At 38.6% G+C, this 24,916-nt stretch overlaps 1 protein-coding gene across 2 annotated transcripts in view; it reads left to right on the forward strand.

The window, feature by feature from the left end:
- Positions 1-21,210, forward strand: part of MSH3 (mutS homolog 3) — a 181,445-nt gene extending 160,235 nt beyond the window's left edge. The window contains exons 21-24 of one of the 2 annotated variants that reach the window (XM_055342287.1): positions 5,105-5,291; positions 9,561-9,690; positions 16,722-16,890; positions 19,901-21,210. In XM_055342287.1, coding sequence (XP_055198262.1) covers positions 5,105-5,291; positions 9,561-9,690; positions 16,722-16,890; positions 19,901-20,009 — 595 coding nt within the window. In that variant the 3' untranslated portion in view covers positions 20,010-21,210. The remainder of the gene's footprint in view (positions 1-5,104; positions 5,292-9,560; positions 9,691-16,721; positions 16,891-19,900) is intronic. The other variant, XM_055342288.1, reaches the window with a different exon arrangement.
- Positions 21,211-24,916: the final 3,706 nt, after the last annotated feature.

Genomic DNA, 24,916 nt, shown 5'->3' on the forward strand with positions numbered 1-24,916 from the left:
GCTCAGCGGTTTAGCGCCTGCCTTTGGCCCAGGGCATGATCCCAGGGTCCTGGGATCAAGTCCCACATCGGGCTTCCTGCATGGGGCCTGCTTCTCCCTCTGCCTGTGTGTCTCTGCCTCCCTCTCTCTCTGTGTCTCTCATGAATGAATAAGTAAAAATCTTAAAAAAAAAAAAGTTTAATATAAACTCCCAGATTTTAGATGTAAAGGAATTGCTCCCTTATCTTCTAGTTTGGCATTCATTATAAGAAGTTTGATAGCATCTTAGTTTCATCCTTTTGTTATGGTTTTTTTTTTTTTCCCCTCTCTCTCTCTGATGTTTTCAGGATTTTTTTTTAAATTTCTGTCATTTCTTAAATTTTACAAGTTTGTTTTTATATGTCTTATTAATCTTGGCATTTTGTGGCAATTTTCCATTTGAAGATGCATCTGTTTTGTCTTGTTTTTAAAGGTTTTATTTATTTATTTATGAGAGACACACACTCACAGAGGCAGAGACACAGGCAGAGGGAGAAGCAGGCTCCCTGTGGGAAGCCCAATGCGGGACTCGATCCCAGGACCCCGGGATCATGACCTGAGCCAAAGGCAGACGCTTGACCTCTGAGCCCCCCAGGTGCCCCTAAAGATGCATCTCTTACTTCAGTTTAGCCATAATTTCTTCTATGATATTACTACTTTTGTTGTGTCTGCCTTCTGTCCTTCCTAACTAACTGGACAGAACCACCCTCAAAAACTGGCCTCTGTTAAAATGATTTGTGTGTATTTTTCATTTCTGTATCTGTTTACTGTGCTCAGAGCTATCTTTGAATTTATCTTTCAGATTAAAATCTTGGTCCTCCACAGTATCTAATTTTAATCCTGCCTATACCAGGAGTTTTTTCAGCGTTCATATTTTTAATTTACAAGATTTTTTGTCCTCCAGCTGTTCCTTTTTTTGGTAGGCTGTTTTATTTTAAGGCTGCAGTGTTCTTAATCTTTTGAGGGTACAACTAGAGGTTTTATTTGTTTTAATTCTCTTTAGGGAGTTACATTTTTATTCATTTCCTCCGTGGCACTTGTTTTGTTGGTTGTTCTCTGTTCTCTTTCCTCCTGTCAGTTTTCCTCAATTCTCCTCAGGTTTTTCTTTAATCTTGGATGCCATCCATCTATCTAAATGGAACGCTACTTCAGGTGTTCTCAGCACTGGCCTGTGCTTCCTCAGCACCTGGGAAGGCCTATTTCCCTAGCACATTCCTCCACTGCATCCAGATGCTTTTTGGTTACCCAGCGTTTGCACATATGATTTGTTGTGACCATTTTCCAGTGTCATTGGTTCCGACTTTGCCAGTTCTCCTGATTGCATAGTTTTCCATCTAGTGTTACTTTTCTTCCCCCCTAGGCAATTGATTTCTCCAGTTTTTCACTAGATAACATTTAGAAATATATTTGTACATGCGTTTTTCATACCTCTGCAATAATTTCCATAGTGTTAATTTCTAGAGTGAAATTTGTGGATGGTGAATGATTTCTGACAGACACCACAAAATCGTGCTTTGGGAGACTGTAACAACTCTTGAGCTCATCAAAGAATACCCTTTTCCCTATACTCTTGACAGTGGTAGATGTCATTGCTCTTTTTCATCTCTTTGCTATTTGAGGTATATAAAACAGCATTTTTTTCTGTTTGAACTTGCATAATATGTGAATATTTTCATGAGTTTTTGTGTGTGAATTGACTCTTCCTGTCCTTTGCCTGTCTCTGTTGGAATGTCTACCATTTTGTTTTGCTTTATGAGAGTCTTTGTTTTAGAAAGGTTAACCCTTTTTTATACATGTTGCAAATATTTATGTCAGTTTGTGATTTGCCCTTAACTTTTTCCTGTGTGTTTTTTGCTTTACACATATTTTGGTGCTGAGTTTATAAAGCTACTTATCTACCTATCCAGAGATTAAATTTCATTTATACTTCTTGGTATGTTTATTATTTCTTTTTTTTTACACTAAACTTTGCTTTTAAATCCATATACCTTTATTTTGGAATACGGTTTGAGTAGGGGCACATCTGTTTTATTTTGTTTTCTGAAATAACCAGTTAGCTGACATGTTTTTTGTAGATTGATCATTCATCCTTTCCTCCCTTCCTGATTAGAAATCTCTCCCTTGTCATATACTAGATGGTTTATACATATGTGTGTGTATCTTCCTAAAAGTATCTTCCCAAGAGCATCCCTACAGTTCATGAAATTTCTAGCCAGGCCACTCTGTTACCCTACTGTTTCTAAAAAACTCTTTAAGTATAATACTTGAACTATTGTATTAAAATCTTATTTAGTGCTTTCTTATTATCATAATTCTCTTTTTTAAGGTTTTATTTATTTATTCATGAGAGACACAGAGGGAGGCAGACACAGGCAGAGGGAGAAGCAAGCCCCATGCAGGAAGCCCGATTTGGGACTCTGTCTTGGAACTCCTCCGGGATCATGCTCTGAGCCAAAAGCAGACACACAACCACTGAGCCACCCAGGTGTCCATTATTATTGTAATTCTTGAGACTCAAAGACCATCCCTCCAACATTTGCCTTATCAGAGCATTTTGTTACCAGCTAAAGATTCATTCTTTTTGTTAACTTGCAACTTGTTAGGAGTAAAAGCAACCTTGTTAAATAGGGATCAAACATTACGATTGTAAAGAATTCAGAGTGGTTTCAGAGATGGGAAAGTTTAACCTTCTTTGTGGTGAGGAGAAATATTAATAAACATTGAAAGTTGCTATAAATAACAGTATCATAGAATGCTGTGAATGAATAGAATGCATTCTGGTGGGCAGCCCGGGTGACTCAGTGGTTTAGCGACGCCTTCAGCCCAGGGCCTGATCCTGGAGACCCGGGATCGAATCCCATGTCGGGCTCCCTGCATGGAGCTGGCTTCTCCCTTGACCTGTGTCTCTGCCTCTCTCTCTCTGTGTCTCTATGAATAAATAAATAAAATCTTTAAAAAAAGAGAAAAGAATACATTCTGGGTCATAAGTTAGCAGCATTTCAGAAATTATGTCTTATAGTTATTGATTTTAAAATGGATAAAATTAAATCACTTTCTGTAAAACCTAACTCCATCTAAGGGAGAGTTATCATATATGGAGTTAGTTTCTAAATAATATTGATTCTCCTAAGGGTCTATGGATCTGTGGAGAAAACGTTGTACTCCATCTTCCCTGCCCAGTACAAGCAAGGCTCCAGCCCAGAAATGGTTAAGGCTGGATTTCACCATGATTTTCTCCAGAAAGAAAAGGTACATTATGCTTCTGTAGGTCATGTGAATTATTATAGCAGAACTACATTGATGAAGGTATTTGCTGAGAAAGTAGTTAACCAGAACTCACAAAGTTGGTTAGTGGGTCGAAAACCTGATTTCTAGGTTTTGCTATTAAGTGCATGACCTTGAGTGAGTATTGCTTTTATGCTTCTCTGCCCCTCCCCTGCTACCCCCTTCCCTGCTTTTTTTCTTCAGAATCTTTTTTTTTTTTTAAGATTTTATTTATTCATGAGAGACACAGAGAGAGAGGCAGAAACACAGGCAGAGGGAGAAGCAGGCTCCTCGCAGGGAGCCCGACGTGGGACCTGATCCCGGGACTCCAGGATCACGCCCTGGGCTGAAGGCAGGCGCTAAACCACTGAGCCACGCGGGCTGCCCAGATCTTTTTGAACTAAATAGGCATTTTCCCAAATGTGTTCTGCAGACCATTATTGCCACAGGGTTCACTGGGAGTTTTAGGGGTTCACAGTTAAATGAGTTAGAGAAATACTATCCAGTAGATCTTTCTCTAAAAAATGCACAATGTCGAGTAGAATATTAAAGGATCCTGGAAGTCTTACAGGGAAGAAAGAAACCCTTACATCTTTTGCACACATGCCATGACATCCTTAAGAACTGTGTTCCATGAAGTTCACTTTAGGAACCTGTATTAAGGTGTCTGAGATTACTAAACATCTATGATTCTAGTAAAAAGTTTTAGCTTACATAAATAAATTATTTCAACATGGTACTATAATTTGTAATACACTGTGAGATCTTCTTAAGGAAATACTAGAGGGTGCCTGGGTGGCTTGGGGTTGAGCCAACCTGCCTTTGGCTCAGGTCGTAATCCTGGGGTCCTGGAATTGAGTCCCACATCAGGCTCCTCGTGGGAAGCCTGTTCCTCCCTCTGCCTGTGTGTGTCTCTGCCTCTCTCTGTGTGTCTCTCATGAATAAATAAATAAAATTTTTTTTCTTTTAAAAAAAGAAGGAGGGCAGCCCGGGTGGCTCAGTGGTTTAGTGCCACCTTCAGCCCAAGGCGTGATCGTGGAGACCCGGGATCAAGTCCCACGTCGGGCTCCCTGCATGGATCCCGCTTCTCCTTCTGCCTGTGTCTCTACCTCTCTCTCTCTCTCTCTCTCTCTCTCTCTCTCTCTCTCTGTCTCTCATGAATAAATAAATGAAGTTTTTTAAAAAAATTGTCATGCAACCTAACCAGGCTACCTTTAAAAAAATAAAAAATAAAAAATAAATTTTAAAAAAGAAAGAAATACTAGAAAAAAACCCTTTAGTTCTATAATTTTCTAGTACTCATGAATTTTTAAACACAGAAGCATTATCTTTCCCTGTGAATACTAAAACTTTGGCTTGGAATGATTGCTCAGAAGATAGGGTCAGAGGTTTCCCTACTTTTGGGGAGCTCTGTGTAATACCTCAGAATCTATCCATAGTCTTTCTACAAGATGCACTTAGATGTTAGGTACTCTTTTATATCCAACACGTATTTTCTTTTTTTTTTTCTTTTTTTAAGATTTTATTTATTCATGAGATACACAGAGAGAGGCAGAAACAGGCAGAGGGAGAAGCAGGCTCCATGCAGGGAGCCCGACGTGGGATTCGATCCCGGGTCTCCACGATCACACCCTTGGCTGACGGCGGCACTAAACTGCTGAGCCACCCGGGCTACCCATATTTTCTTTTGTTTAATATGATTTCAGCTATTATTGGCTCAAAGTATATAGACCCTCAGGGATGCTTTATGGTTCATAAAGTAATACGTGACTTCCTAATAAAATTCAGAGGAAAAATCAAGTTGTCTTCATCTTATTTGTAGGATGGGCGCTGCAGATAACATATATAAAGGACAGAGTACCTTTATGGAAGAACTAATGGACACGGCAGAAATAATAAGACAAGCAACATCCCAGTCCTTAGTTATCCTGGATGAATTGGGAAGAGGGACAAGCACCCATGATGGAATTGCCATTGCTTATGCTACACTCGAGCATTTTATTAGAGATGTGAGTATCTTACACACTTTTTTGTATGTGAATGGGGCATAGTATACGGATTGTTTTTCTGGCCTCAGCTTCTCAATATTCAAAATTATCTTTAATTATTATTAAATGACCCTATACCTTCAATCGACTGTTAAAACTCTATACATTAAACTTAGATGGATTGGCCCTACATCATTTCTCTAATTTTTTTGATGTGTCGTCTTTGCATTTGCTGAAGCAAAATAAACCTGGTCAGTATGATAAAGCCTCTCTGACAGTATTTCCACCCAGATCTGTTTCTTAATATCCTTGGCAAACTAATTGCAGGGACCCTTTCCCCACCTACAACCCAGTCCTTAAGGAAAGAACAAAAAAGGAGACAGAGCCATTTGTACCTCTGAAATTCTTTTTTCGGTAGTATCCTATAGGATCTCCATAGAGGCCTTTGATCTCATGTTTTTGTGTCTTTCTGTTTCACTCCTTCAGTGCATATCTGTTTTTTCCAGAGTGCAGTTCTGAGCACCTCACTGTGAAGTTTTGTTTGTGTTAAAGTCTCAGTTTCTGTCATCTCCATCAAACACTCCCCTTTGTTAACACACTCTCCCTTTGTTCATTCTGATCTCTTCCTTTCTGTCTCCTTCTTGGCACTTGCCCTGAACCTTATCTGTTCTTCAGTTTTTCTTTCTCTTTTTGTTCTCCATTTTTAAAACATTTTTCTTTTTGTCTTTCCTCCATCTTCATTTCTTCCTCTCTTCCTTACATAACCAATAAAAGCATATTTTTTACTCCTATTTCTTCGTGTAACACAGAATGCAGAAATGAACTCTTTAAACTTCTAGGGGTTTCAGTTTTTTGTTTGAACTTTTAATTAGATTATGTAGTTAATGATGGCATGTTTTCCACTTTAAATAACTTTTCATTTTTCTTTAGAAAACTCTTTATTTGCAAAAAGAGCTCAGGAACATCTCTCTAATTATTGTAGAAACTACATACCACAGGTTCAGTAAAGTCCTGTTACTGCCTCCAAAGCACATTTTAAACATTGAATTAAGAGCCTTTAGGAACAAATTGTGACAGACTGAATTTGCCACCTCTGAGTTTGATTTCATTCTTCCTACTCTATAGCTGCAGATCATTACTATGACTGCATAACAAATTACCTCAAAACTTAGTGGCTTAAAACAATAATAATTATTTTTTATATCTCTCATGGTGCCTGGAGGTAAGGAGTTCAAGAGCAGCTTAGCTGGGTGGTTTTGGCAGGTGGTTTTGGCTCATGCTCTCTCCTAAGGTTGCATTCAAGTTGTCAACCAGGGCTGGTGTCATCTGAAGGCCTGACTGGGGCTGGGGGACGCTCTTCCAGTGGGGCTCACCTTTGGCTGGCAAATTAGTGCTGGCAGTTGGCCAGGGCTCTCACTTCCTTTTTCCTTTGGACCTTTCCATAGATCTGTTTGAATAGCCTTACAGAGTGGCTTCTGGCTTCCTCCAGAAGCATTCCAAGAGGCCAAAGTATTTTGTGCATTGATGACAAAAATGCATTTCATGATCTAGCTTCAGAATCCACAGTCATTACCATCATACTCGTTTGAGCTCAAGGGCAAGCCTTGATTCATTGTGAGAAGAGGCTGCTCAAGGGCATGAACATTGGGAGGTAAAGAACTTTGGGGCCATGATAGAGGCTGACTACCAGAAGCAGTTTTTTAAAGATTTTAGCAATATTTTAAAGATTCATTTAAGAACCCTCAGGAACAAATTAAGACAATTAAATTTGTCACTTATGTTATCATTGCTTCTATAGCAGGGTTTTTTTTTTTGAGTTTTAAATGTTAATGAAGAAAGTGTTATTTTTAGGTAAAATTTATATTAGAGGTAAGTCATTGAAGAGGATTCTTCAGGAGCAAGAATCTACCCCTTTTATAGATGAAAATCTGTATTTTCATGGTGTCTTTTGATTGCTGGGATGGGGAAGTGATAGCAGTGAGGAGGAATGAGGAGGCTGTGTATTGCGGCTGCAAGCTGAAAGTGGCCTTGAGGAGAGCAGTATTGTAACCCAAACCCTTTGGTCTTCTGGTGAGAAATGCCTGTCAGTTCAGGGAAGGGGCATCATGGAGACAGCTGGTCCAAAGATACTTCAGAGCAGATTTTAAGAGCAGCTCTTCAAAGAAATCTTGCCTTAATAGGTTTATTGTAATTGTTATAAGAGAGAAGGCACATGTTCTGACTTTTAATGAGGTGAATGGCAGATGAATCAAAACTGAAGTTCTTTGATTTAATTACCCACTTCTGATTTTTATCATTTTTTAAAAAGATTTATTTATTTATTATAGAGAGAACATGTGAGCAGGGGGAGGGGGATAAAAGACTCATCAAGCAGACTCCCCACTGAGCATGGAGCCCAGTGTGGGGCTCAATCCAACACCCTGAGATCATGACTTGAGCTGAAATTAAGAATTGGCTACTTAACTGAGCCACCCAGGCACCCCTTCTACGAATTTTTAGACCAAGATTTGGTGTTAACTTCTTTTAAGATTTAAGAAATTAGGGATTCGGGGATCCCTGGGTGGCTCAGCGGTTTAGCACCTGCCTTTGGCCCAGGGCGCGATCCTGGAATCTCGGGATCAAGTCCTGCGTCGGGCTCCCTGCATGGAACCTGCTTCTCCCTCCTCCTGTGTCTCTGCCCCCCACCCCTCTCTCTCTATTATAAATAAATAAATAAATAAATAAATAAATAAATAAATAAATAAAGTAAATAAAGTAAATAAAGTAAATGAATAAAATAAAAATGAATGAATGAATGAATGAAAGAAATTAGGGATTCTAGAATACTTAATAATGTGTGCTTTAAAATAATACTTATTAAAGAATCCATAAATCCATATTAATACTAGCAAAACAAATATAAATTTTAAAATGGTGGCGGTAGGGTGGAGAAAAAGAAAGCTGATTTTTACAGAATGCCAACTAGTAAATACAGAGAGAATTTTTTTTAATCAACATTTACTAGTTACCACAGTAATAACAGATTCAGGCAATGATGATCAACGATGGTAAAATTTTGAGATGGGAGATTGTTGGAGAAAAGGGTATTCACATAATATCAAAGTATTACCCCACAAGTTATTAACTATGAAGGAGAAAGGTGTCAATATAGTGAAGAAATCTTCTGGGTGCTCGTGTAAACCAAATAAACAAATTTAGCCTCCCCAATAATGGGTCAGATTTATATCATGTACCTCCTGATATGAAAAGAGTACATAAAAATGTAGTGTTTCTGGCAATAAGGTTTAATCTTATTAGGGGAAAACAGCCAAATCCAAATTGAGGCACATTATACAGAACAACTCCTGTATATTTCAAAACCATTAAAGACAAAAAAGAAAGACTGGGAACTCTTTTATTTATTTATTTTTAAATATTTTTTAAAGATTTTATTTATTTATTCATGAGAGACACAGAGAGAGAGAGGCAGAGACACAGGCAGACGGAGAAGCAGGCTCCATGCAGGGAGCCCTATGTAGGACTCGATCCTGGGTCTCCAGGATCACACCCAGGGCTGAAGGCAGTGTTAAACCACTGAGCCACCCGAGCTGCCCTGGGAACTCTTCTTTAGATTGAGGAAGACTAAAGAGACATGACCAAATGCATGGCATACATGATCCTTGATTTTTTTTAAATATTGGAAAACATATATAAAAAAATATTACTGTGATGCCTGGGTGGCTTAGCAGTTGAGCATCTGCCTTCGGCTCAGGGAGTGGTCCTGGAGTCCCATGATCAAGTCCCACATCGGGCTCCCTGCATGGAGCCTGCTTCTCCCTCTGCCTATGTTTCTGCCTCTCTCTCTCTCTGTGTGTGTGTGTGTCTCTCATGAATAAATAAACAAAATCTTTATTTTTATTTTTATTTTTTTTAACAAAATCTTTAGATAAAAAAAAGTATTACTGTGACAGGTAAGGAAATTTGTGGATTAATGTTCGGTAATAATAATATATCAATGTTAAATTTCTTGAGTATAATAACTTTATTCTAGTTAGTAGAAGAATATTTTTGTTATTAGAAGATAGAATTTTGGGTATTTAGGGATGAACTATCATATCTCCAATTCTCAAATGGTTCAGAAAGAGTGTGTGTGTGTGTGTATGTGTGTTTTGGCAAAATAGTTGATTGTCTAGATAAAGAATATATGAATGTTCAATGTACTTTTCTGGCAGTGTTTATGAAATTTTGAACTTAAAAAAAAAGTTTCAAGTAAAACTTTAAAATAAAATTTATTATGTCTTACTGTTTTAGGTGAAATCTTTAACCCTCTTTGTCACCCATTATCCACCAGTTTGTGAATTAGAAAAAAGTTACTTACAAGAGGTGGGAAATTATCACATGGGATTCTTGGTCAATGAGGATGAAAACAAAGAGGATCCAGGTATGAAATACTGCTTACAATAAATACAACTAGAATGTTGTTGGTTTTCTTTTTGTTGTTGTTTTTGTTGGTTTTCATGTTTGATAACTCAAAATTCATGGGTACATGAACTTAGTGCTTGTTAGAAATAAAAGCTGTGGATGTTGATTATAAATGACATTTGTCTGAATTCATTTTCTCTAAGCTTAGGGTCAAGTAGAATTCACATTTACTTTTGCCATCTCTGAGGGTTTCTCTGGTCTTTCTTTACTCATTTTTCTACCAGAAAAAGATGGGATCAGGGGGATGTGTAGGTTTTACTCTTAGATTCGTCTCGGGAAAAATGCCCTGACAATCAAGTATATTAGTCATCTTTAAAAATGTCTGATATATTTCCCCAAATATCATCCCCATCATTCTGTAATGGATGTATGTTTTATCTTAACTTGACAGGGAAACTGGATCTCAGGTCAAGTGGCTTGCCTGAATGGGGCACCAGGGTGAGGGCTGAACTGAGTCTGGAATTGTAGGATTTGCTCGCAGATTCTTTTCTACTCTGCTAGAACTGGTATATGGGACCTACAGTATTTTTGCTAGCCTTTCCACTGTTTACCAATGTCACAGGAATGAGACATTTCATGGGAAAGAACACTATTAGCCAATAGAAATAAATTTAAGTGCTATAAGTAATTTAGTCAGTTTTAGTATAATTCTATTTTCCTGTTCAGTAGTAATTTTTTTAAGCTCCCAGCCTGTGAGCCAGTGATCGTTTACACAGTTGGTGTGCTATAATGGAAAATCCATTACCCAAGACACTCCAGAGTCCAAATGTTATTTTGGAAAAGTACTAAAGATGGACCTGAAAAAGAAATCAGGAAGCTGGCCCAAATAAAACAAAGCACTGGACCTGAGATAAATGTAACGTTAGGCAATCTTTGCCTCTCACCACCATGCGGTTTTGAAAAACACATCATAAATTCTCTCATGGAAGCAGTTTCATGTCTATTAATCTGCATCCAAAGTGACAGGAGGAGCTTATAAGCTAAGACCCAGTGGGATAAACAAGAGTTCACCAGCAGGGAAGGGTCAGTGATAAGCGTTTATGTGAACTGACTACTAAGCTGTAAGTGTTCTGACATTTTATCTTATGGATTAAAATTTTTATTCATAGACATAATTTTAAACATTAAGTGATGCTAAAAGGCTCATGCTAACAGGCAGTAGACCCCTGCTTCTGTGCCTTCACTCCATGCCTCCTCCCCATCCAGTCCCAAGGCAGCTGCTTTCAGCTCTTTCATTGCTTTCTTCCATACTCTAAATAATAGGTTTATCTGCCTACCTCTTGGTTCATCATCATGACACATTATTACTTGGCTTCTCATTGTGCTGGATGGGAGTGTTCAACCTTTCCTGCTCTGACCTCCCAGTGTACTCATTCCAGTTTCCTTCCGTCTCATTCCTCTTCATAGTTTTCACTGTGACTGCCAGTAAGTATCGCTTAATCATAAGCCAGGTATGAGGACAAGTGCATTTTCTTTCTTTCAAAACTTTTTTGTTTTTTGTATTTGTGAAGATAACAATTGCTTGTTTTCACTTCATTCTTTTATTTGAGTCTGTATCTGACTCTCCCTGTACTCTCCAATAGCTTTGTAAAACACCTCTCTAGACATTTTTCCATGTGATTGAACTACTGATTCCACTTTTTCTCACTGGAATCATTCCTCCTGGGGCCCTTTGTCCTACTCATTTGAACTGGTTGCTCCCTAGGCCTGCTGCACAGCTACTGTCCTGAGACCTACCTTTACCATCATCCTAGGAATTCTCTTACCTCACATTCTGTGCATTTGCTTGCAGGGAATAGGACACGTGAATTCACAGGGGCTCCAACATAAGAATATAAATAATCTCATGGGGCGCCTGAGTGGCTCAGTGGTTGAGCGTCTGCCTTCTGCTCAGAGCATGATCCTGGGATCCAGGATCAGGTCCCACATCAGGCTCCTTGCAGGGACCCTGCTCCTCCCTCTGCCTATGTCTCTGCCTCTCTCTATGTCTTTCATGAATAAATAAGTAAAATCTTTAAAAATAAATAAATAATCTCACATTACAGAGACCTCAGAGGAAGAGTGGCCTTCGGCTCCTCTCCTTTGCAGCTCTCCAGGCTCTGTCTTCCTGCCCTGCTGGCTTCATCATGAGGCTTATGACAAGGTGGCTGCAGCTCTTTCATGCATGAAACCCAGAATCGACAATGTCCAAAGGGAAAAAAAGGATCAACATTTCCTGTGACTCTTTCTTAGGGGTCAGGGAACTTTTCTCAGATGCTCACTAGCATCTCATCATTATCTCATCTCCTTTTCAGAATTGAATCACATGCTTACTTTTTTTTTTTTTTTTAAGATTTTGTTTATTTACTCATGAGAGACAGAGAGAGGCAGAGACATAGAGGGAGAACCAGGCTTCCCACAGGGGCCCGATGTGGGACTTGATCCCCGGACCTGGGATCATTCATGCCCTGAGCTAGAGGCAGACGCTCAATCACTGAGCCACCCAGGCATCCCACATGCTCACTCTTAAACCAGTTCCTAGAAGTGACAGTGACAGGGATGACTTTGATCAGCCTAGATTAATCAAGATCAACTTTTGGAGCTTGGTATGACAACATTATCCCCGGAGTTAAATGGTCAGTGAATTAATTCCATATACAGTCAGGGTTTTCTTAAGGGTTGGAAAAGATTTTGAATAGGCTACTAATAATATTAACTAACGGAAGTAAAAGTTTTGAGATTTTGCAGGAATGAAAACATCTCCAATATACCTTCATACTTGATTTATAATTTAGCTGGGGCTAGAATTTTTAGTTGGAAATAATTTTCACTCAGAATTTTGAAACACAGGTGCATTATCTGCTTACTTCCGTGTTATTCCAGCTACATCTGTGTTTCTTCCATTACCTCTAATCTAAATCCTCTGCTGTCTGAATTAGAGGCCACTGCATAGGTCATCAGGCAAGCACCCCAAAGACCTTTTGGATGGCTTTTAAGATACTATGCTATTTCCCATGGAGGTAGGTAAAGCAGTAGACCAGCAGTAAGAAACATGTACTTTATTCTATTCCAGTCTGTAAAATCTTGGACAAGTTACCTAACCTCAGCCACCTCTAAAATGTTAGGAATCAGTCCCAAAAGTGACTTCAGAGACTGTTTGATCAGCACATATTTCTTTAATAACTGCCTACAGAAGTTTGGCTTTCAGACAACTTTTGCTTAGTTCCCCTGTAACAAGCAGAAACATGAATTAATACTTTCTCTGACTCTGAGTGTCAGAAAAGTTTTTCAGTAATATCCATCTAGGAAATGGTTGGTGGTGATAGCTTATTAAGTCCTCACCAAGAACTTTTAGTTACCATCTTCTCTGCTATCTGGCTCTATCTCCACATTTCCATTACACACACACTCACACTCTCTCCCCTTCTCCCCTCTAAGAGGGATGAGGGACAGTTCTGATGCAGAATATAACTCTTAAAAACTCCCTAATATGAGGGGATAGTGCCTAGGTGTCTGTCAATTGAGCATCTGACTCTTGGTTTCGGCTCAAGTTGTGATCTCATGGGTGGTGGACTCAAGCTCCGTGTCAGGCTCCACACTCAACACGGTGTCTGCTTGAGATTCTCTCTCTCCCTCACTTTCAGCCCCTCCCACACCCCACTCATGCACACGCTCTCGTGCGCACTCTCTCTCTCAAACAGATAAATAAATCTTGAAAAATAAAAATTAAAAACCTCCCTAATGTGATTACGGAAGAGTGGTCACATTATTTTACCTTGATGGTGTGAGAACTACCATAATTAGTACTACAGTGGAGACCAGGATATGATGACAAATTCAGCAACTGTTTGTACTATGTTAAGTTATGCAGAGCGATATAATATTTTATATAATTTAGCTATAAAATATATTTATATAGATATAGGTATATTTTATAGTTATATATAAAAAGTGTCCTATAGCTATGTATACATACTATATGTTATATATATATATAAAGCAAAAAAAGCCATCAGCGAAGCAATTTTTAACTAAGGGGGTTTTGTGGCATTAGTGGGCTTTCAGAAAAGGATAGAAGGATGGATGGATGGATGGATGGATGGATGACAAATGGACAGACAGATGAATGAATTGTTTTTAGAAAGACAGCATGGGGGCTAAATTATAGAGGAGAGGAGAGTCTGGAGGTAGGTACATCAGTTAGAATTAAGCCCGTTGAAGTGATAAAGACTGTTTCTTTGTCTGAAGGATGAGAAGAGATTGCTTTTTTGATTGCCTGCTGCTCTTCACTTCACTTTTGGTCATGTGAGCATCAGAGAGTAACAAAAAATTACCGAGGTTAGCAGGCACTGGTTTCTCCACACTTCTTTCCCAGTCTTTCCACCCACCTCTTCACCTGTTCTTTGTGTTCCTGGAGTTTTATTTGGAGGCAAAAGGTATTCTTAGTGCTTTGTAATGTGAGTTTTAGTCTGTATTCCTGAGAGTGCCAGCATTCTTTCTACCTCCCACTTCCAACACCCGCCTTAGAAAAGGGTTATTTGTTGCTGAATTCTTAGAGGAGATTAAAGAAAATTCCATTATCCTTTTTCTCAGTTATGCTTTTTGGTTTTTAGCTGATAAAAGAATAAAGCATAAACATTTATCAAATGACATACGAGGAAAAGCTCTTGATAAACTTATAAGTTTATTAGAGTCTCAGAAATCATTAGAAATCTGGTTCATTTTGGTTATTTTTGCAACATGGTGTAATTAGATTGAATTTCATTATAAAAGCTGCATAATCCTGAGGTGCTTTAGATTTATCAAAGATTAAACTGTATGCAGCTTTGTCTTTCTATTATTGTGCTTCATTATACCCTAATTCTTTAGAAGTTTTTAGTTCATGTGTATGCATTTGTATGATGGTAGCCTGGGTTCCCCAGGAAGCAGATTCTGAGATTTTTATGCCAGCTGTTGACTAAGAGTGCTCTCGTGATCAATACCTGAGGGCAGGACCGTGTAGAATGAGGCTGTGTTGTGGTCATAAGGCTTCAGCCAACCCTACAGAGAGCTCTGAGGTGGTATTGGTCTTTTTGAGTTACCTCAACTTCGGATGAGGGAACCTCCCTTTTATACGCTTTATTAGCTATTGTTGCATAACACATTACCCCAGAATATAGCTTAAAATAACGAATACTTATCATCTTGTCATTTCTCTGGGTCAGGAATCAAGGGGCAGCTTAGATGGACAGTTCCACCTCAGTTTCTCCTAAAGCTACAATCAAGATTGGATAGGTCAGTCATCATTTTAAGGTCTGACTGGGGAAATTTACTCTCCAGACCTCTTACGTGGCTGCTGGCAAGCCTTAGAATACCTACTTATAAGTTCACTCATGTGGCTGTTGGCCAGAGACCTGTTTCTTTCCATGTGGGCTTCTTCCTAAGGCAGCCCATGGTATGGCAGCTGGCTTCCCTCAGAGCAAGTAAGCAAGAAAATGAAAGTGCCTGGGACAGAGGTCACAGTGTTTTGTAATCTCAACTCAGAAGTGACAACACATCATTTTTGCCATATTTTATTTTTTAGAAACACCTTGCTAGGTCCTGCCCACACTCAAGAGCAGAGAATGACACAGACATGAACACCAGAAAACAGGGGTCTTTGGTGGCCATTCTAGAAGCTGCCGACCAGGGGGCATCTGGGTGGCTCAGTCAGTTAAGTGTCTGCCTTCGGCTCAGGTCGTGATCCTGGGGTTCTGGGATGGAGCCCCCCATCAGGCTCCCTGCTCAGCAGGGAGTCTGCTTCTCCCTCTCCCTCTGCCACTCCCCTCCTTTCTGCTGCTTGTGTTCGCTCTCTCTCTGTCTCAAATAAATAAATAAAAACCTAAAAAAAAAAAAAAGGAAAAAGCTGCCTACCAACTCCCGTAGCAACCAGTCACAATGCAGGCAGCTCAAGACAGGACATGACCTCAGCAGACCTCTTCTTAAGCTGAGGTGACTCCCAAAGAGGAGATGCAGCTGAAGACTGGGCTGACAACCTTCCTGACAGCTGAGGCAGTAAACCCTTTAGTCCTAGTGGGAGCTGAGTGGAACTGAACAGCATCCACTTGAATATATATAACTTAGTTAACCCAGTATATTTAATAAACCAGAATTTCTCACTCTTCTTATTTAAACTGTGCAACATATTATATTTCCTTATGTGTTTTTTGGTGGTGTTTTGTTTTTAGCATTCTTAGAAACATCTCTTATGTGTTACTTTACAGAGTGTATTATTACATACAACACTGTTCAGTAACATTCACTGAAATAACACTTTTTTAGTCTGTTTCTAAAGGAAAAATTGTATTGTGATTCAGAATCATTCCTTTTCTGATAATAGCTGTTCAATTGAAATTTCTTTTTTTTAAGATTTTATTTATTTATTCATTAGAGACACACAGGCAGAGGGAGAAGCAGGCTCCATGCAGGGAGCCCGATGTGGGACTCGATCTTGGGTCTCCAGGATCATGCCCTGGGCCAAAGGCGGCGCTAAACCACTGAGCCACTGGAGCTGCCCTCAATTGAAATTTTTTAGCAAGCAGCAGAAAACAAAATAAATCTTTACCTTACACCAAATCAATGTTAAAAATCCTTTTAGATGGAAGGGAAGGGGTACATGGCTGGCTCAGTCAGTAGAGTGTGCAACTCTTAATCTCAGTGTTGGAAGTTTGAGCACCAAGTTGGGTGTAGAGAAAACTTAAAAGCAAAAATCTTAAAAAAAAAAAAAAAAAAAACTTTTAGGCGAGCTACAAGATCCTAAATCCAAGAAAAATTTCAAAACATTATCTCCCCTTTTCCTAGATATGCACAGTTGATAAATAGAGCTAAAATGTGATTAGGAACAATGTGGTTTTGGGTTTTTTTTTTTTTTCAGATTGTAAATTTTAATTGAGTGAAGTTGTAAGAACTTATCTGTCTTATTTAATCTTCTACTTTGAACTTTCAGACCTGATTTCCTTTTTCTCCTTTTAATTTATTTATTTTATTTTATAGGTGAAGAACCAGTCCCTGATTTTGTCACTTTTCTTTATCAAATAACCAGAGGAATTGCAGCAAGGAGTTATGGACTAAATGTGGCTAAACTAGCAGATGTTCCTGGAGAAATTTTAAAGAAAGCAGCTAGCAAGTCAAAAGAGTTAGAAGGATTAGTAAATATGAAAAGGTCAGAATGATCGTGTTGCATTTTTTAATTTATAATGAAACCTACCAATTTGTCCAAGGAAGAGGAGTGTCCCGTAAATGAACATCAGGTTTACCTTTAAGCATCTCTTCAAATATTCTGAAACATTTAATTAAAATAAAATGAAAACAGATCTTTGAAAAGCTCATGTGAATTCAGTCCGCCTTCTCTAGTCAGATCTTTATCTGTTAAGTTGCTAAATTGGTTTTTCAGTCCTTTTCGAAAGAACTAAGTTAACTCCTTACTGTGTACCAGCATGTTAGTTGCTTAAAACGTTCAGTTACACAACAAATTACTAAAAGAAACCATGACATTTAAAACCTTTAGAATACTTCCTTTACTCACATATGGCATTCAGAAATTAAGAATTCTTCAGGACATAAAAGAAAATAATAATATTATATAACCACCTACTCATAGTCCATATCCTCCTGTCACTTCTATTGGGGATTGTTTGTGGCAAGTTTTTCATTCTGAACCATCTTCGGGTCACCCGGGGAGCTTCGTCAGATGCTTCAGACTCTTGATCTCAGCTCAGGTCTTAATCTCAGGGTTGTGAGTTCAAGCCCCCTGTCAGACTCCACACTCCCTGCAAAGTCTGGAGCCTTCTTAAAAAGAAGAAGAAGAACAGCTTTATTGGGGCACCTATGTTGCACAGTCGGTTAAGTGATTCTTGGTTTTGGCTCAGATCATGGTCTCAGGGTTTTGAGATTAAGTCCCCTGTCAGACTCCGCACTCAGTGCAGAGTCTGCTTAAAGACTCTCTCTCCCTCAGCCTCTGCCCCTCTCTCCTCCCTCCGAGATGAATAAATAAATCTTGAAACTACCTTTTGTCACCCTAGAATGCTATGTGAATGGAATTTACCTTTTACTCTTGACACTCAGCCAGTATGTGGTCAGTGTATTGACTAATCTTAATATAAATCTGAAGTATACTTTGGAAGAAAGATAGTCCTAGGAAAATATCATATTAAAAAATGATGAGTTACAACCTCCTCCCCCCCAAACATAAGATTATATTATAAAATGACCTAATCTCCTCATCCATCTCCTGCCAATTCCTGCACTCCCTACGAAGTCTGATATGCCTGGAGCAAGACATTGCCCTGGTTGATAGCCATGTGACCACGAGGGAACAGATTGTTGGTCAAAGAGAAAATCTTGGTCACCATCCTATAAGAAAAATTTTTAGTCCTGGAAATCATTACCAAATTTTAATATTGAAATAGTAATACCTAATATTAGTTAGACAATTACCAACTTGTATCCTGAACTACAGTTGTACGACCAACCTCTCCATTTTTCCTCTTGTGGTTCTCCACCTTGACACGCTATACTTTTCAGTGGTAAATGGTCATTGACCAAGTCCAAAGTGCTACATTACTATAAATGACATGTAGTTTCCTCTGTTGGCATTCTTCTTTGGATCATTTCCACAATACCAAATTAGAAAAGTAATTATTTATTATGAGAGTTTAAAGATAAGCCCTTAGTTCTCACAGAGTCCAAAGACAAACCCTCTTTTTTTTTATTTTTATTTATTTATGATAGTCAGAGAGAGAGAGAGAGAGAGAGAGAGAGAGAGAGGCAGAGACACAGGCAGAGGGAGAAGCAGGCTCCATGCACCGGGAGCCCGACGTGGGATTCGATCCCGGGTCTCCAGGATCGTGCCCTGGGCCAAAGGCAGGCGCCAAACCGCTGCGCCACCCAGGGATCCCCGACAAACCCTCTTTTGTTATCTTATTGTTATTTTTCTTTTTCCTTGGAGAAACTAGAATAAAACTTCACTACAAAGGTGTGTGTGTGTGTGTGTGTGTGTGTGTGTGTGTGTGTGTATAACAAAACAGCAATAAAATATCGTTTATACTTCTTGCTATATAGCCTATAGAATTCACAGATTATGATATTTTAACTCTTCTAACTACTGTGTGACATTTTGAAATCTATAATCTTGACAAGATAGAGAATTGTCAGAAGAGATTGCATTGGGGTAGAATCTGATCATTTATTAGGACACTATATTAATTATTTTTACCTTTTCACTGGAAGTAGTGCTTATCACATTAATTCCATTGACGAGATCAAAGGAACCAAAGGGATTTTGTAAATTTATGTGAATTTGTGATAAGTCTATGCAGTCATTGTTCTAGTTACTACTATTACTATATACAATAGGTAATGTGTTAGTTACTATTTTTACGGCTTTACATATATTATCTCAATCTTTATGATAACCTTGTGAGACATAGGTACTGTCGTTACCCCATATTGTAGTTTGGGAAAATGAGGCAAAGCAAGGGTAGGAAATCAACCAAGATGTCAGGGTCCTATAACTAGTTAGTGGTGGAGCAATAACTGGAACTCAGATACTCTGGCTCCAGACCCTAAACATTTAACTGCTTGGTCTTCTACAGAAAAAATAAGTCTGTGTTATGTTGGCATTCTGCTCTTTCATTAGCTAGCTTTACTTTATTAGTCAGTTTCACTTTTCGTCCTGTGAGCACACACAGCCTCTGGCCTGAGTTAGAAGGGAAACAAGCTAGGTTCTCTCCTCCTTGGAGGTAGTAGTGGCAATCAGCAACCTCAGTCCTTGATTATAACAGTGTCACCAGAAGGCTGATTCTGGCACAACTTCCTAACCACAGAGTCCTGCTTGGTATTCTAAGGTGATAGATGTTTTTTTTTTTTTTAAAAAAAAAAAAAAAGACATTTATTTGAGAGAGAGAGAGAGTGTGTGCTCATGCAGGTATGCAAGCAGGAAGGGCAGAAGGGGAGAGAATCTCAAGCAGAACTCTACGCCTAGCATGGAGCCCAACGTGGGACATGATCTCACAACCCTGAGATGACGACCTGAGCCAAAATCAAGAGTCAGATGCTTAATCAACTGCACCATCCAGGTGCCCCTGTCATAGACCTTTTGTAGCTTTCAGCAAAATGTATTGTCCCCCAACAATTTCATTTCTAAAATAAATCTTTTTTTTTTTTTTCTCCAGGAAAAGGCTAAAGTGTTTTACAAAGTTATGGATGATAAGTGATGCAAAAGACCTGCAAAAATGGACAGACGAGTTTGAAATGGAAGAAATTTCAGACTTCTCTTCTTGATTAAAATGAGGACTACATTTTTTAACAAAACACGGAGAATTAAAAATACCACCTGTACAAAACAACTCTCCGTAACAGCCTATCTTTGTGTGATGTGAGCATAAAATCAGAACTATGGTATATTCCTATTGGAAACAAGCCCTTTGTGTAGAAAGACTATTCCAGGTTCTTGTCATCCTGACTTTATAAGATTATCAACAGTTTTGAATATTAAGACCTCTGTTCTCTAAATAGAAGACTTCATGAATAGTAAGCTTACATAAAATCTGGCCTCCTAAATGAAGCCCAACATGAACTTTTAGACAGTGATAGAAAAATCTGATTCATATTTACTTGTTCCAGTTCAGATTAATTTGCACCTGGGTGAGAGGTCTAGCAGAAATATACCTTTTCATTTGAACTAAAGTAATTTTATAATGCCACCAGTTTATTCACTATAAGCATAAGAAATTTTGATAAGAAATAGAAAAGATTATCAGGCTTTTAAAAGTAGAGCATGGAAGGAATAAGCATATGAAATTTGAAAAGTTAAATACTGTCACAGTTTTAAGCAGTTTAAAAATTATTGGATGAAATTATTTGTGATTCAGGTAATAAACATTAATGAATACTTGCTATAAATAATGATCTTTTTCCTTGTTGAATTTTGGGTTTTTCAACTATCTTGTAGTTGCCTTTTTTTAGGCTTAATTATGGGACGGAGGTTGCTGCTCCTACCAAATTTACAGAACTGAACTCATTTATTTTGGACCTTTCTGTTAATCAGTATAGAAAATGTATGATCTCCCTGGTATCAAAGTACACAGTTTTGTTGATAGTTAACAACACTCCCTCCTGCATTTTTAGGTTGACTTATGTTCATCTGTGTCCCTGAGGCTTTTACAGCACTTACAGCCTGGCTTCTCATATGTATGTGTTTTCTGTTTGTAAAATTGTGATCTTACACAAAGGCTCTCCCCCACCCGTTTGGTATTCCTGCTTGTTAAATGTCCTCCACACATATGATGGACATATTTCCAACTCCTGTAGTTTATTTCCTCTAGTGATCCTAACCCCTGGACACAGAGGTCAGTACCATCTCCCAAGTTGAAGGGTGGTTGGTTGCTGTGCTTTCGAATCACTCACACTGTAGCCCTTTGATTCCTAGCCTTTTTGAAGTTAAGGGTATGATACCACTTGATTGATTCCATGATCCTTCTGAAGTACTAACACAGTGAAATTCTCAAGAGTGTCTGAAAATAGAGTAATTATTGGAATTTACTATCTAAATTTTAAAAAGACCAATACTTTTTAAATACTATTTTAATACTCTATATGATTATAAATGTTTTATATTCTTTTTAACAAGATTTTGAAGTTAGTGCTGTAACCTTACTGGCAGGCCAGTAAGAAAAGGAGATGAGGGGCACTTGGGTGGCTCAGTGGTTGAGCATCTGCCTTCAGTTCAGGGCCTCATCCTGGGGTCCTGGGATTGAGTCCCGCATCAGGCTCATCGTAGGGAGCCTGCCTCTCCCTCTGCCTGTGTCTCTGCCTTTCTGTGTCTCTCAGAATGAATGAGTGAAATTTTTTAAAAAAAGAAAAGAAAAGGAGATGAATCCAGAAATGTCATGCCCATGCCTGAGAGAGCTGTAGAGACCAGCAATCAGTGGTAATGTCCAAGAAGATATTTCAGGCCACCTCAGGCTTGGGCAGGCCAGCATCAACATTTAAGCTAGTCTGGGCTCCAGGAGAAGTGTGTCCAGGCAGTGACAATACACAGTGTCTGGCAAGTCACAATGTGGACTATTACAAGGTAGATTCTGTAACATGAGCCAGAATATCAGCCAGTTTGCAGGAGGTCAGGCCTGGTTAGGAGAAGGCCAGCACTCCTGCATTTCCAAGTGAGGCCTCTTCCTTGCCAGGTTACTGAGGTATTGAAGGGGAAGTAGTGGCAGAGGCCCAGTTATGAAGATTGTACAAATGCCATGAAGATTGGCAGGAAAAATGCAATTGATTGGGTACAGACTGCAGATAACCAAACTGAGGGGTGCAATTCTAATGTCTTCTAGGTATTAATTTCATTTCCTTTTGATACATATCCAGGAGTAGAATCGCTGGATCACATGGTTGTTCTGTTTTTAATTTTTCGAAGAATCTCCATACTGTTTTGCATAATAGCTGTACTAATTTATATTCCTACCAATAGTGCACAAGAGTTCCCTTTCTCTACATCCTCAGCAATGCTTGTTTATTGCTTGTCTTTTTGATAATAACCATTCTAGCAGGTGTGAAGTGGTATCTTATTGTGGTTTTGGTTTGCAATTTCACTGATAATTACTGGCAGTTTCAGAACATTATTATTACTCTAAAAAAGAAATCTGTTCTTATTAGCAGTCTCTCTTCATTAATCCCCAAAATTCCGAGTCCTGTGCAGCCATTAATCTGCCTTCTGTGTCTCTAGGTTTTCCTGTTTTGGACATTTCACACGCATGGAATCATACAATGTATGCTCTTTTGTATCTGGCTTCTTTAATTTAGAGTTTTGTTTTCAGGATTCATTCATGTGGTAGCACATATGGTACTTCATTCTTTTTTATTATTGCAAACTACTCCACTTTACATACTTTGTTTTATTTATCAATTCATCAGCTGACGGACATTTGGGTTTCCATTTTTTGGCTTTTATTTGTAATTCTGCTATGAGTGTTTTATGTGGCAAGACATAGGGTTGTTGGTTTGTTTGGTTTTTTTTAAAGCTTCCCCAAATCTAATGTGCAGTCAGGTTTGTGAGCTACTAGTCTCAATAATGACAAATGGCTAAACTATATTTTTCACTGGAATGACAATTATTTGCTCCAACCTCTGCTTTGCTTTCTCTTTCACTTAGGAGAAAGTATAGCATGCTATAGACACCCCCCCCCCCATCCTTATTTGTTGAAAGAGAAAAGAAAAACCAAACCGTTTCAGGTTCGAAACTCAAGGAAAAGACTCTTCTTTTCATAATCAAGGTACCATTTCTCTAGGGAGTCAATATCTATACAAAAGTATACTACATCTTAAAGTAAGAAAAATATTTATTCTGACAATTTATTCAGGTTTGAGCCTGTTGTCATGATTGGAGTGGTAATGGGGCTGATGAAACAGTGCCCACTGAATGAATTCCAGAGTAAAGGCTAGATTGAAATCCAGTGTGGTACACAAATTAATGTTGACCTTTACTTAGTTCCAAGATCAATATTAATTACTGCTGGGCTATGTAATTATAAAAGTGCTATTTGATGCTCTCTACCAAGGATATGGGTAGAGAGAGGAAGAAACTTGGATCAATACTATCTGTGGTTTCTAACTTTATAGTTAGGATGAATTCCTCTTTGGAGCATTGTATAGTTATTATATACAATTATTGTTAGATTTATTATACCCTGAGAAATACTGCTATTAAAGGGATATTCATTCTGGTTTGGTTGGGACAGTCTTAGTCTATACCTGTTTTCATGGCATAGGTATTAAAAGTCTCTTTCACTCAACAATGTCCTGTTTTAGATAATACATTATATGGTTACCCCAGTTATATTGGCAAACTTTGCTGACTTGATAGATTTAAAAAATCATCTTAGGGGTGGCTGGATGGCTCATTCAGATAAGCGTCTGCCTTCGGCTCAGTTCGTGATCCCGGGGTGCTGGGATTGAGCCCACATCAGGCTTCCTGCTCAGCGGGGAGCCTGCTTCTCCCTCTCCCTCTGCCTGCCATTTTCCCTGCTTGTTCTCTCTCTCTCTCTCTCTCTCTCTCTCTCTCTCTCTCTCTCTCTTTCTGTCTCTCAAATAAATAAATAAATAAATAAATAAATAAATAAAATCTTTTTAAAAAATCATCCTAAAAAGTCCATTTTTTCTTACCTATTGTACAAACTGATTTTTATCCCAAAGGTCTGCCAGTTGTTTTTTCTGTTAGTAATAAATGCTTTATATTGTGGCATTAGAAAATATGACTCTGCTAATTGACATGTTAGAGCTTTGTTCCCTAATCTATTTAAGAAAGATAGAGAAAGAGGGCAAGCAGGAGGAGGGGCAGAGGGGGGGATAGAGCAGACTCCTTGCACGAAGTTCAACACAGGGCTTGATCTCCTGACCCTAAGATCATGACGTGATCCTAAGTCAAGAGTCGAACACTTAACTGACTGAGCCACCCAGAAACCCCCTTAATCTACTTTTGAAACTACATTCCTGAAAATTATTTGTCATCTGCTTTGTTTCTATGAAATCATGGTAAAGAATGTGCACCTACATGACTTCATAAGATAGAGCAAGGCTGTCTTCTTGCAGAAATAGTTACTGAGCTTGGAAGGAAGAATCAGTCTTTCCTCAGGTCATTTTGTCCTTTGCTCAAATCCTCCCTTCATTGCCTTTGACTATATCCCTCCATCCCCCGCTTTTTTTTTTTTTTACATTTAGAAAAGTTTATTTCTAAATTAGAAATACTACATGCCATTTTACCTCTTTTTTTATTAAACCATACTTCCCTGAGTCTCCCTCATTGGATTGAGTGTGTCCTTCTGTTTATCAGAATCACCTAACGAGTTTTCAAATGCATATTTCTAGGCAGCACTGTCACTGTACTGAATCTGAATCTAAGGTTGGGACATGGAAATGTCATTTACTGTTAAGTTCTTTACTCCTCTCTTCATTTTCTCTCCTCTTCTCCTTTCTCACCTCTCCCCCCATGTTAGTAAGTAATCTTGTCTCCAAAGCCATTTACTAAAAATCAGATTCCTGAGATTCTAACTGCTTTACAAGATTCTGTCCGATTTGGTAGGTCTGGCTTGGGGCCCAGAGAGCTTTATTATTTTTAAAATAGACTTTATTTTTTAGAACAGTTTTAGGCTCACAACAGAACTGAGCAGAAAGTACAGAGATTCTCTATACTCTCT

The sequence above is a fragment of the Nyctereutes procyonoides genome, unplaced genomic scaffold (assembly GCF_905146905.1).
Source record: "Nyctereutes procyonoides isolate TBG_1078 unplaced genomic scaffold, NYPRO_anot_genome, whole genome shotgun sequence".
NCBI classification, from domain to species: domain Eukaryota; kingdom Metazoa; phylum Chordata; class Mammalia; order Carnivora; family Canidae; genus Nyctereutes; species Nyctereutes procyonoides.